We start from the raw sequence: 12,963 nt of genomic DNA on the forward strand, positions 1-12,963 counted from the left end.
TATTCCTTAAAAATATTAATAAAAGAGGCTACTTATTATAAAAAGATAGGGAGAATTTGTACTTCCCAAAGTAAAAGAAGCCAGAAGTGTATGGAAATTATTAGTGCTTAGAAATCAAGGGGAAATATTCTTGAAGCAATTAGAAGCTAATAAGTAACTATATATAAATCTGCAGCTTAAGTTAATAGATTTTTTTGACAGCTTAAGACAAACTAAAAAAAAGATCAAGGGGAAGTAAAAATAACAGACATGCTATTAAGATGTGTTTCTTAATCTGTGCTTTTTTGTTTTAGAGAAACACCTAACTCACTCTATTATTTTCCAGCAATTACTTTGAACATTAGCTTCTTTTAGTTTGTTCCAGTGTGGTATTTCCCAAGCCTCAAGCCTCCAAAGGAAATACATTTCACCTTCCAAATGTACAAAGAAACTATGCAGCTTTCCTTTTGCTGAATACTTTTTCCAATTGAGATGCAATTACCTTTATTTCACTTTCTCGGGATAGCATCTCCAGAGCTTCTAGATGTGAAAGGCCTTGAAACTCATCAAAGAGTAGCCCATAATGAGTTTTCTTATCTGTCTCCATGGTAACCTCGTTGTAGGTCCATAACTCTTCTTTCTCCTTCGCCTCTCGTAAAACCTAAAAAGGGATGAAGGCATTACACTGCAGCAAATAATGAGAGCTCAAGGGTGAGTTTTGAGAGCTGAGGTAGGCAAAGCCAAGACAGGCTGCAGTACAGAGCACTGCCTCTTCATTCTCGGCACTGCAACTCAGATCTGACAGGCTCAGGAGCTGCAGGAAAAAAATGATCACACATAATTTAACCCCAGACAATGAATGTAAATAGTCATGGAACAGGGTGTTTCTCTCAAAGTAGTTTAAACATTAATTTAATAAATAACTTTGACAAGGTTTAGCATTTTGCGCTGTACTGACACAAAACTCCTACAGAGAAAAAAGGGCAAAAGAAAGAACTGGGCATTTTCTAAGCTTCAGATATCTCTCTGCCTTCCTCTCATCCCCCCAAAAAAGTTTAAGGAAAAAAAAAATTCAAAGTTCTTCATAAGGAAACACTATCAAGGTCCCAAGCTACCACAGGTAAAAATACAAACCAAAATAAAAACAGAAAGTAAATAGGTAAAGATAAACAGTACCTGAGACAGTGTAGAATTCCGGCTCATCAGACGCTTGGTTCGTTTAAATCCAGGATCCCCTTCTGCTATTACATCCATTGTCTTTTTCCCAATGAATTCTAAGGCATCTAAACCACCAGTGATAACAGTCTTTCCCTAGAAAAGGCATGTAACCTTTTCACAATAATACTGAGAAAATACATCTGCATATTTTGATTATATAACAGTAGCAGCTAATAACATCAAACACTGGCAAGAATGTAGAAGAACTGAAACACTCATACACTGCTAGTGGGAATGTAAATAGCTATATCCACTTTGGGAAACTGTTGGTCAGTATCAATTATAGCTGCATGACCCAGCAATTGTGCGCATGGCTACATATACAAAAGAAATGTATAACAGAGATTCATCACAAGTTACATACAGCAATGTTCAAAGCAGTACTGTTTGGAACAGCCTTATAAACTGGAAACTACCCCACTACAGCTCAGGGGTGGAAGAATAAATAAAATATGACAGTCACAAAATTAAATACAGCAAAGAAAATAGAATATACCATACAGACTACATCATGGATAAATTATACACACATAACGTTGGGAGAAAGAAGCCAGATATGGGGCCAGCAGTGTGGCATAGCAAGTAAAGCCACCACCTGCAGTGCTGGCATCCCATGTGGATGCTGCTCCACTTCCTATCCAGCTCTCTGCTATGGTCTGGGAAAGCAGCAGAATATGGTCCAAGTACTTAGGCCCCTACATCTGTGTGGGAGACCTGAAGGAACCCTGGCTCCTGCTTTTGGATTGGTGCAGTTCTGGCTGTTGCGGCCAATTGAGGAATAAACCAGAGGATGGAAGGATGGAAGACCTCTCCCTCTCTCTCTCTCTCTCTCTCTCTGGCTGTTGCGGCCAATTGAGGAATAAACCAGAGGATGGAAGGATGGAAGACCTCTCCCTCTCTCTCTCTCTCTCTCTCTCTGTGTGGGTGTGTGTGTGTGCCTTTCCTCCTCTCTCCGTTTAACTCTTTCAAATAAATAAATAAATCTTAAAAAAAAAAAAGAAGCCAAATACAAAAGAGTACATATTATATGATTCCACTTATATAAAGCTTAAGACCAGGAAAAATTAACTAAGATGGCATAAGTCAGGATTGTAATTATCTTTGTGGGGCAGTGGTCACAAGCAGAGAGGATTGGAGAATATCTTTTGTACCACAGTGTTGTTTCTTAGCCTTGGTGTGCTCACACTATAGAAATTCAAACTGAACAATTATGATTTCCTTCTCTGTAAAAAGTTAATATATGGGGGCTGGCGCTATGGCATAGCAAGTGAAGCTGCCACCTGCAGTGCTGGCATCCCATATGGGCACCAGTTGGAGTCCCGGCTGCTCCACTTCTGATCAACCTCTCTGCTATGGCCCAGGTCCTTGGGCCCCTGCACCCATATGGGAGACCAGAAGAAGCTCCTGGCTCCTGCTTCACATCAGCACAACTCCGGCCATTGCGGCCAGCTGGGTAGTGAACCGGAAGATGGAAGACCTCTCTTTCTCTGTCTATGCAACTCTGCCTTTCAAATAAAATAAATAAATCTTTTTTTAAAAAAAATGTCAACACATGCTGCAGGCAGAAAGCCACTGCCACTTGGAAAGCCCACATCCCATATCAGAGTGTCTGGTTCAATTCCCAACTGCTTGGTGTTTCCAATCTAGCTTCCTGCTAATGCATCCTGGAAGGCAGCAGGTGACGGCTCAAGGGCTTGAGTCCCTCCCACCCGTGTGAGAGATCTGGATGAAGTTGCTGGCTCCTACATCAGCCTGTCCCAGTCCTGGCTGTTGCAAGCATTTGGGGAATGAACCAGCAGATGGAAGATCTTTCTTGCTCTCCTTTTAAGTAGATGAAAATAAACATTTTTTAAAGTCAATATAAGAAAGTACTAGCTATCTATCCTCATGTATGAAAGATATGACACTTCCTATATTATCCTTGTGAAAATGTTTCTAATTATCTATATTAACAAGTATCTATACATTTCCTCTGACAGATGGAATTATAAAAAATTATTTTGTAAACATACTTTTTAAAGATGTATTTATTTATTTGAAAGGCAGAGTTACAGAGAGATAGGGAGAGACAGAAAGAGATTTTCCACCCAGTAGTTCTTTCCCCAAATCACCACAACAGCAAGAGCTGCACCAGGCTGAAGCCAGGAGCCCGGAATTCTATCTGGTTCTCTCATGTGGGTGGCATGGGTCCAAGCACTTGGGCCATCTTCTGTTGATTGCACACACACACTGGCAGTTAGTTGGATCAGAAACAGAACAGCCAGGATTCAAATTGGTGCTCATATGCAATGTCAGCATTGCAGGAGGCAAATTAACCTGCTGTTCCACAACACCAGCCTCTGTAGAAACATTTTCTATGACCACTCAAGTAAGCATTCCTGGTCCATAAAATACTGTATAAATCGCCTCTCTTTAACTCCTCATCCCCGATTTTCTTCTTTATTTCTTTCTCTTCTTAAAGATTTATTATTCTATTATTTAATAGGCACAAAAAGAGAGAAAGAGAGAGAGAGAGAGATCTTTTATCTGATGTTTCACTTCCCATGCAATAGCCAGGGGCTAGGAATTCTAACCAGGTCTCTCACATGGGTGACAAGAATCTCTTGGCCCATTTTTTGCTGCCTAGGCACATTAGCAGGGAGTTAAATCAGAAATATAGGGTAGCCAGGACTCAATCCCAGGCACTCCAAAATGGGACGTGGGCATTCCAGTGGCAGCTTAACCCAGTGTACCACAAAGCCTGCCCCTTATTTATTTCCTTAAAAAAGTTTTCAAGTTCCGTTCACTCTGCCCCCAAGATCAAAATGATTCATCTCCAGTAACTGGATTCCCTTAATAATATTCATTCTCTACAGTTTTTCAAGATGAATAGGGAGAAATATATGCAAATCCATTATAATAATAAAAGAGGGGGCCAACTTGTACTTTTTACTCACTGTGCTCTGAACAGCAGTAGAGATGGTTGAGAACACACCAAAGGGCCCAGCCATTGGGAAAGAATTTTCATTATCTTTGGCATTGGTTTCTCCTGTGAGAGGGAAGGAACATATAAATATGAAGGGAAGGTCCATCAATATTTTTGCTTTATTAGTATCTATACGAATTTTCAAAACTTAGACCCTGCTTCCCACACACAGACCTTAGGCTTTTGTTTTATTATTTTAAACCATTAGTATATTTAAAGATGAGAGCTAATATAGAGAGCTGTTTTTTAATTTTCATCTCAAAAATAAAATTCAGCTTTTTGAATAAACTACTGATATATATATAAGAGTATACTAACTACTGAATGATTCCAATTAAATGGTCTTCTTCTAGACAGGTAAAACTATAGGGTCAGGAAACAATTAGTGGTTGCCAAGAGCTGAGAGTAGGTAGAAGAAAGCATGAAGGAACTTTTTTGAGTACTGAAAATACATTTCAGGGCTGGTGCTGTGGCACAGCATTTTAAAGTCCTGGCCTGGCATCCCATTTGGGCACCAGTTTGAGTCCCGGCTGCTCCTCTTCTGATCCAGCTCTCTGCTATGGCCTGGGAAAGCAGTAGAAGATGGCCCAAATCCGTGGGCCCTGTACCCATGTGGAGGACCCAGAAGAAACTCCTGGGCTCCTGGCTTCAGATCGAATCAGCTCTGGCCGTTGCAGTCATTTGGGGAGTGAACCAGCGGAATGGCAGACCTCTCTCTCTCTGGCTCTACCTCTCTCTGTAACTCTTTCAAATAAATAAAATAAATCTTTAAAAAAAATACATTTTAATTGTCTGTACAGATATGGGAAATATTCCATATCTGTATAAGCACAAAGTACTATGATTATACAGTATAAACAAAATGTATACATTTGGCAAAACACATGTAAAACTGTATGCTTCTAGGAACAAAAAGGAAAAAAGTCACACTATACCCATACATATGTATAATTATTGCTAATAAAATATTTTAATGAAAGAGACTATACACCTAAAAAGAATAAATTTTACTGTATGTGAATTATACCTAAATTTTATCCTAGAAAATTATGCTTATTAATAGGAATCAAATAGATATACATTACAGAGATGAGTGTGTTTCAAAAAATAATTAACGTTAAAAAATCTCTCATATGGAACAGGCATTTTGCCAAGAGCTTACGACACTGGGTAAGGTGCCTGAACTCCACACTGGAATGCCTAGGTTCGACTGCCAACTCTGGCTCCTGATTCCAGCTTCCCACTGATGCAGATCCCGGGAGGCAGCAGGTGCTGGTTCAGCTCCCTGCCTCCCATATGGGACACTTGGATTGAATTTCCAGCTCCCAATTCCATCCCCAGCTCTCTGTCAGCCATCGCAGGCATTCAGAGACCAAGGAAATGGAAGCACATATACTCTCTCTCTCCATCTCTCTTTCTCTGTCAGTTGTTCTGTGTGCCTCCCATAAGCATGAAGAAACAAATTTCTCTTTAAAAAAAAAAAAAAACCTTTTATAAGCAATCAAAGCAATCAACTATTTCATCAAATTTCTAACTATACAGAGGGCCTTCCAAAAGTTCACAGAAAATGTGTATTATGAAAAGATATACATGGATTTCAAAATTTTCTTGAAGCAAAATAAATTTATCTTTTATTTTCATTCTCCACTAACTTTTTGAAGTATCCTCACATTATATCAAGTACTAGATTATAGGAAGGACTTCCACTTCCAGCTGGGATGAATTAACTGGTATTGGACTTGCCCTCCTACCAGAGCCACTGGAAAATTAGACAAACTATAACAACCGTGTTTAGACATTGGACAATGTTCAGTACAAAACTCTGATGCACAAGAGAAAAGAAACAACGTGAACCCTACCATTGGCATGGCTTTCTGTCCACAGGAACTTTGCAAACAACTCAGGGAAGAGAAACCTAGCAGAGCACAGCAATCATAGTAAGTGAAAGAGGGCCTGGAATCAGGAAGGCTAAACAGCTGGAATTTGTAGGTCAGAAAACTGGAGAGGACTACATAGGTAAAGATTTCCAAGAATCTACAGTGTTTCCTTGTGTCTTTGATGGATTCTATACTGCTCAGGCACTAGGAGGCTCCACAAAACTGGGCAAGAACCACAATAGAGCTATAAGCTAGACATTATACATAGCTCTTGCTGGGCTGAAAGTCAACTGAATTCCAAACAACCCAAGTACAGAGACCTCATTATATTCCTGAGAATTATGCAGAGACCTCAGAAGAGGAAGGCCTTAATAACAGAGAAAACTACTCAAGACTACTCTTAACTTACCCTAAATAAGCTTTAAAATAAGCCTTACTAAGAACTGTCTAGAGGCTGGTGCTTCAGCCTGGCTCAGCCCCAGTCACTGAAGGCAACTGGGGAATGAATCAGTGGATGGAGTTCTCTATGTCTCTCTCTGTACTTCTCAAATAAAAATATACAGAGGAAGGTGTTTTTCCTAGCAGTCCTCGTTTCTTCTCTGTTGCTTTTGGTTATAAGAAGGTGTCATGTTCATGAGCAGGAGATGCTAGTAGAGTTTGGGGCATTAGCAGCAGTCTTCTTATTACCAAGTGAGTATAGCTGGCAAGGAAAAAGGAAATTAAAAGTGTATAGATAAGTAAATATCAGTGTCTTCAAAACTCCTGAAAGATACGTACCACACAGGGTGTTATATATTAAGAAAGGCATTGAAAAGTTAGGGTGAACACTGAATTCTAGATTGTGAAATATACAGAATCAGATCTGAAGCCAAGATCCAGGATCTCAATCTAGGTCCCCCATGAGGATGTCAGGGACCCAACCAGTTGAACCATCACGTGCTGCCTCTCAAGGGAACTAGGAATGCAGTTAGGATTTGAATGCAGGCACTCTGATACAGATGCAGGCATCTCAACCAGCAGCTTAACTGTGAGACCAAACATTCACTCCAACTGCCTCATTAAAAATAGAAACACTTAAGAAAAACACGACAACTTTCCATCCACTTAATTCCTGACTCTGAACACAAAGCTACAGTTATTACCTGACAACCATAGAGAAGCCAACAAAAGGGGAAAAAAAGGAGAGCCAACCCAGAACCTTGAAATCACTGAGCCACTTAACAAATTCTGGAACAGCCTACTTCTAGAGTTCCTAAGTGAGGAAAATAAATTTTCAGTCAAACAGTCTGACAATATTTGCAACCAAAGTAGTCTAACTAATACAAGTATCACTAAGAACAGTGCACCTGATTCACATGCATAGTCCTTTGTAGCCATGTTAGTTTAACGTCATCCTGTCCCTGGCCATAACGGACCCATAGACATGTGACCCAAGTTTAGACCAATCTAACTCTCTCTCCTAGGTATTCAGAAGTTCAAATAATGAAGCCAATTAATCTTTGATGAACATGTATATCAGGATCCAATAAAAGCTGAAGTTGAAGAAAATAAAAGTCAGTCTGCTTCAAAAGAAAAACAACATAGATGAGCAGAGAAAAGGGAAAAGAAAGCCCTAGAAAGATGGAAAAAGTAAACCAGGCCCTACAAAGCTTTCCATTTTCTTTTCGCAGTCCATCTTGATGCCAGGTATAAGTCTTCCTTTGTTTAAGTGAGAGCACATTTCCATTTGACCAAGGAAAACGTCCAGAACTAAACTTTACCTTCATAAAAACAAAATCACAAAAACACAACTCTCAAATTAAGACATGAGGAAAATATTTTTTTTTCTGCCATGGCGGATTGAAATTTATTTAACTCTTACTGATCTCCTACTCTCATGCCAACCAAAATGCTAGGCCAGCTGCCACATTCAATATTTATGGCCTTATTTTTTTAAAATTTACAATAGTTTTTGACATATAAAATACCTTCTTTTTTCACAAATGTGGAAAGTGAACACACACGAGTGGTTAAAGACCATATGACAACAAATAATATTTTTTAAAATGTAAAATATAAGAAATCAAAAAATAAATAAGAACACATATCTATAATGGACAGTTAAAGATTCTAAATCCTCTTTCTCACCACCATCCTAAGATGCCCTGAGTGTCAGATACTTGATAAATACTGAAAAATAAGCTCAACTATTCCATTTCAATCCATAATTCTAGGTTTCAATGTTTGTATATACTGACCTGCTGCATATTTGGCCTCAGGTGACATTTCACTGGGACTAGGAATTCCAAGGGATGTCTCTGCCTTTTCAATAACATTTGAAATACCTTGTCCTAATGAGAAAAAAGATAACATGTCTCACTATCAGTCACCAAAACTACAGAACCAAAATCAAACCTGCAGAAGATTATAGAAATATTTTACAGCTTGTTTCTCTCTGTCTCTCTCTCTCTCTCACTGTCCACTCTGCCTGTCAAAAAAAAAAAAAAAAAAAGAAATATTTTACAGCTTGTCATAAGACATGTTATTTTGACAAAATATAAGCAATTCCTGGGACCTTTGCTTTACAAAAAAGAAAAAAAAAAAAAAAACACAAAATTGGGGGGCGGGGGGAGGCCAGTGTTGTGGCACAGCAAGTTTGGTTGCAACCTGCACTGCTGGCATCCCATATGGGTGCTGGTTCATATCCCCACTGCTCCACTTCTGATCCAGCTCTCTGCTAATAGCCTGGGAAAAGTAGCAGAAGATGGTCCAAACACTTGGCCTCTTCCACCAACATGAGAGACCTGGGAGAAGCTCCCAGCTCCTGGCTTCAGCCCAGGCCAATGCTGACCATTGTGGCCACGTGGGGAGTGAACCAGCAGATGGAAGGTCCCTATTTTTCTCTGTCTCTCCCTCTCTATCTGTAATTCTGACTTTCAAATAAATAAATCTTTAAGCAAAAAAAAAAAAAAAAAAAGGATTCATTATCACCAAAAAACAGGTTTATATTAACAATTCCTAGACCTCAACCTTCTAGTGAGGAAACGCTGCAAACTCCAGTGGCAGGACACATCAGCCCATCATTACTAACACATCTTCCAACTCTAAAGACTTTCAGTAAACACAGAAGGAAGAATAATTAACAAAGGCATCTGCAACTTAGGTCTGTAGCAAAACATACACACAAAAGAAGGAAATGACTGATGACCTTACCTACTGTGGCTACTGTAGCTGAGGCTGAGGAGAGTAAGGACTTGCCCCAGCTGCCCCAGTAGCCCCATCCAGTCTGGGGGACATCTTTGGATTCAGACTCCTATTTTTACAAGAAAGAGAAAAAGAAGAAAAGGAAAATGAAAAAATTAGAGGAGAATCAAAGTATATTAACAAAGTACCTAATTTTTTGCCAAAGTCTGGGTGAACAAATACACATCATTGGCTAAAGCAATGTACTGCTTGACTGGTAGAGGTCTGTTATCAACATGTAAGCACCATATGGCAAAGGCTTTTATAGAACTGAGAAAACTGTATGTTACAGTTGTAAAAACAGAAAAATAAGTGTAACCCTAAATTTGCATGGATTACAAATTTCTTTTAACCCCAACATTTTTTAGTCCCAATATTTTAAGATACTCTACTTTGCCTACAGTCTGTGATACCTGAACAGGAAAAACTTCTGCAGTCTCAATGTCACTGGCAGGTTTAGACTCTGGTCTTTTTCGAGTGGAAACTATAGGTTCTGATTTATTCTCTGTCTCAGTACTTTGGTCAACAGACTCAGAATTCTCAGGTGGCTCACAGTTTGCACCTTCAAGGACGGAGGTTGCTTCTGTTATCACTGGAATCTCACTATCATCTTTATCCGACATGATTAGAACATCACCTGGCAAAATAAAGGCAAAAGAAAATTCTTTATAAAGGCTCTTTTGGTAAAAATTGTTTAAACTTTGTGGTTTTAGATTTGCATACAAGCAAAAGAAATAATACAGAGATTCCATACACCTTCACTCAGTTTCCCACAAGGGTTACAACTTACAAAACTAAAGACTAATATCACAACCAGGAAACTGACATTGATACAAATCATTGATTTTATTCATTTTCATCAGTTTTACCTACACTCATTTGTATTTAGTTGTGTAAATTTTATCACTTATATAAATTCATGTAACCATCACCACAGTCAACACACAGAACAAGTTCAATTGCAAAGATCCCTTGTGCTATTCTTTCAGCCACACTCCTTCCAACTCACAGCAACTACTCATCTATTGTCCATTTAATTTTTGTCATTTCAAGATGCTATGTAAATAGTCATACAGTAAGTTACCTTTTAAGGTTGACTTTTTTCACTAGTAGTAGGTATCTCAAGATCCATTTCAGTAGTATATCAATAGTTCCTTTTTATTTCTAAGTAGCAGTCCATGGCATGAGCACATCACAATTTATTTACACAATGAAAGGTATCTGAACTGTTTCCATTTTGGGCTATTATAAATAAAATTGCTATTTCAGTTCATATACAAATTTTTGCAAAAACATAAGCTTCCATTTCTTGGGTAAACTACCAAGAGGGTAATCTCTGAGTCACATGGTAAGTACATGTTTAATTTTATAAGAAACTGCTATACTCTTTTCCAGCGTAGCTATGCAATTTTACATTCCCACTAGCAATGTATGACTGATCATGTTTCGTTGCATTCTCTCTAGCTTTGATGCTACTACTGTTTACTTGAGCCAGTTTGTTAAGTATACGGTAGCATCTCACTGTAGCTTTAAAGTACATTTCTCTAATGGCTAAGGATGTTAAACATCTTTTCATGTATTCATTTGCCATCTGTATATCCTCTTAAGTAAATATATCATTTAATCAATTTTTTTTGACTGCTGAGTTTTGAGAGTTCTTTATTTATCTTAGGCTTCAAATCTGTTGCTTATGTAATTTGCAAACATTTTTAGTGTCTATACAGGGTCTTCAGAAAAGTTTTTTATTTCCATGAGATCCAATTTATCAATCTTTTTTTGGCTATCCTTAAAAAGTCTTGTTAGTCATTGCATTATTCTTCTAGAGTATGAAATTTAAACCATCAGATACTTTTAAGTAGCAATGTTACCAAATCAACTCATTCCAGAAGCAGAGCTCTTCAGCAGTAACAGACAAGTTGTACTGGTGTTTATACAAACAGCAGATAGCAGGATACTAGATCCCAGACAACCAATTTTGCAAAAGGAGAAATAAATGAATATCACACATAGATACACATAAAGCATGCATATGTGTGTGTGTGTATATACTGCTATATACTAAGAGCAGAATTAGCCCCAATTCATACCATCAAAATATTTTTAGCATGTTAGAAAAGACATATTTACAACTAAAGCAGACTGGATGCGGCACTATAACTGAGATACACACAAAATGCTACAAGAACAGAGAGAAGTCATCAAGAAATAGATTAATGAGTAAGGCACCTGAAAGCCTGGGGAAGTAGTGACAGAGAACTAGAGTGCCAATCTATAGATGTTCTTATTTGGCCTGCACAGTATTTAAACTTTTTAAAAACTTCACAAGCGTTTCAAAATCAGATATCATATAAAAGTATAGCTTTCCATGTGCCCTTGTAAAACCGAAAGATGGCCAACACTCGGCTCAATTTTGATTTGGTAATAACCACCCTGTGCCAAATACCTCATGGGTTCTTTTAATTTTTGATTATTTTTTAACAGATTCAATGTGATTTCTAGTTACAACTCCAAGAACACAATGATACTCCCTTCCTCCCTCCCTCCCCTTTCTTCCTCCTACTCTTTCCTTCTTATTTTTTTAAAAGTTTTAGAGGTAACATTTTAAAATTACATTACAGTAAAAAGGATTACTACATCAAATAGGTTTAACAAGTAAAAAGCAGATAGACCCTAGTTTAGTGGTAATATAGACAACAGCTATAAACAATAATTGAATGCAAAAATGACCATTTCATCCATACAAAGTAAACTTTAAAGTAATCACAGATCATTAAACCTATAGTAGTATAACACTCTTAACCACTGTTTTGACAGTTATTATAAAAGTTTTATAAAACTATATTTGCAGCAATACTGATACACAAAGACATCTCTTTTTCTTCTCTTCTCTTTTTTGTTTCTTAAGTTTTAGCTCCCACATATAAGGGAGAACATGTGGTATTCGTCTTTCTGGGTCCAGCTTATTTTACTCAACATGATGTCCTTCACTTGTATCCACTTTGCTGCAAACGGTAGAATTTCTTTTTTTTTTTTTTTCAGCTGAATATTACATTGTGTATTTATACCACATTTTCTTTATTCAGTGATCTGATGATGGGACACCTTGGTTGGTTTCAAATTTTGGCTATTGTGAACAGTACTGCTATAAACAAGGTGGTACATATATCTCTTTGGTATATAGTGTTCAAGTCTTTTGGGTACCCAGTAATGGGATTGCTGGATTATACAGCAATCTATTTCTAGTTTTTAAAGAAATCTCCACATCGTTTTCCACAGTGGTTGCACTAACTTACATTCCCACCAATAGTGTTTAAGTGTTCCCTTTTTACCACATCTTCACCAGCATTTTAACTGTGTTTTAGATTTTAGCCATTCTGACAGAGATGAGGTGATACTTCATTGTGATTTTACTTTGCATTTCCCAGATGGCTAGTGAATTTGAGAATTTTTTCATATATTTATTGGCCATTTGTACTTCTTGAGAATAGTCTATTGAAGCCCTCTGCCCATTTCTCAACTGGCTTGGTTGTTTTTTTGTTGTTGAGTTTTTCATATTGCTGATATATTCGGGATATTAATCCTTTGTCAGACAGGTGTTTTGCAAATATTTTCCCCTTCTGTTAAATATCTCCTCACTCTAGCATTTCCTTTGCTGTACAAAAGCTTCTGAGTTTGCTATAGTCCCATTTGTTTAGTTTTGCT

At 37.9% G+C, this 12,963-nt stretch overlaps 1 protein-coding gene across 3 annotated transcripts in view; it reads right to left on the reverse strand.

Annotated features, from left to right (window-relative positions):
• The window catches only part of FAM114A2 (family with sequence similarity 114 member A2), a 38,567-nt gene that overhangs the window by 23,551 nt on the left and 2,053 nt on the right, over positions 1-12,963 (reverse strand). For all 3 annotated transcript variants that reach the window (XM_008255291.5, XM_002710326.6, XM_051844404.3), the window contains exons 2-7: positions 9,675-9,898; positions 9,232-9,331; positions 8,277-8,369; positions 4,134-4,225; positions 1,156-1,290; positions 482-640 (exon numbers count right to left, since the gene is read on the reverse strand). In XM_008255291.5, the coding sequence (XP_008253513.4) occupies positions 482-640; positions 1,156-1,290; positions 4,134-4,225; positions 8,277-8,369; positions 9,232-9,331; positions 9,675-9,884 (789 nt within the window). In that variant the 5' untranslated portion in view covers positions 9,885-9,898. The remainder of the gene's footprint in view (positions 1-481; positions 641-1,155; positions 1,291-4,133; positions 4,226-8,276; positions 8,370-9,231; positions 9,332-9,674; positions 9,899-12,963) is intronic.

The sequence above is a fragment of the Oryctolagus cuniculus genome, chromosome 6, assembly GCF_051225735.1.
Source record: "Oryctolagus cuniculus isolate XC-2025 breed Fujian yellow rabbit chromosome 6, ASM5122573v1, whole genome shotgun sequence".
Lineage (NCBI taxonomy): Eukaryota > Metazoa > Chordata > Mammalia > Lagomorpha > Leporidae > Oryctolagus > Oryctolagus cuniculus.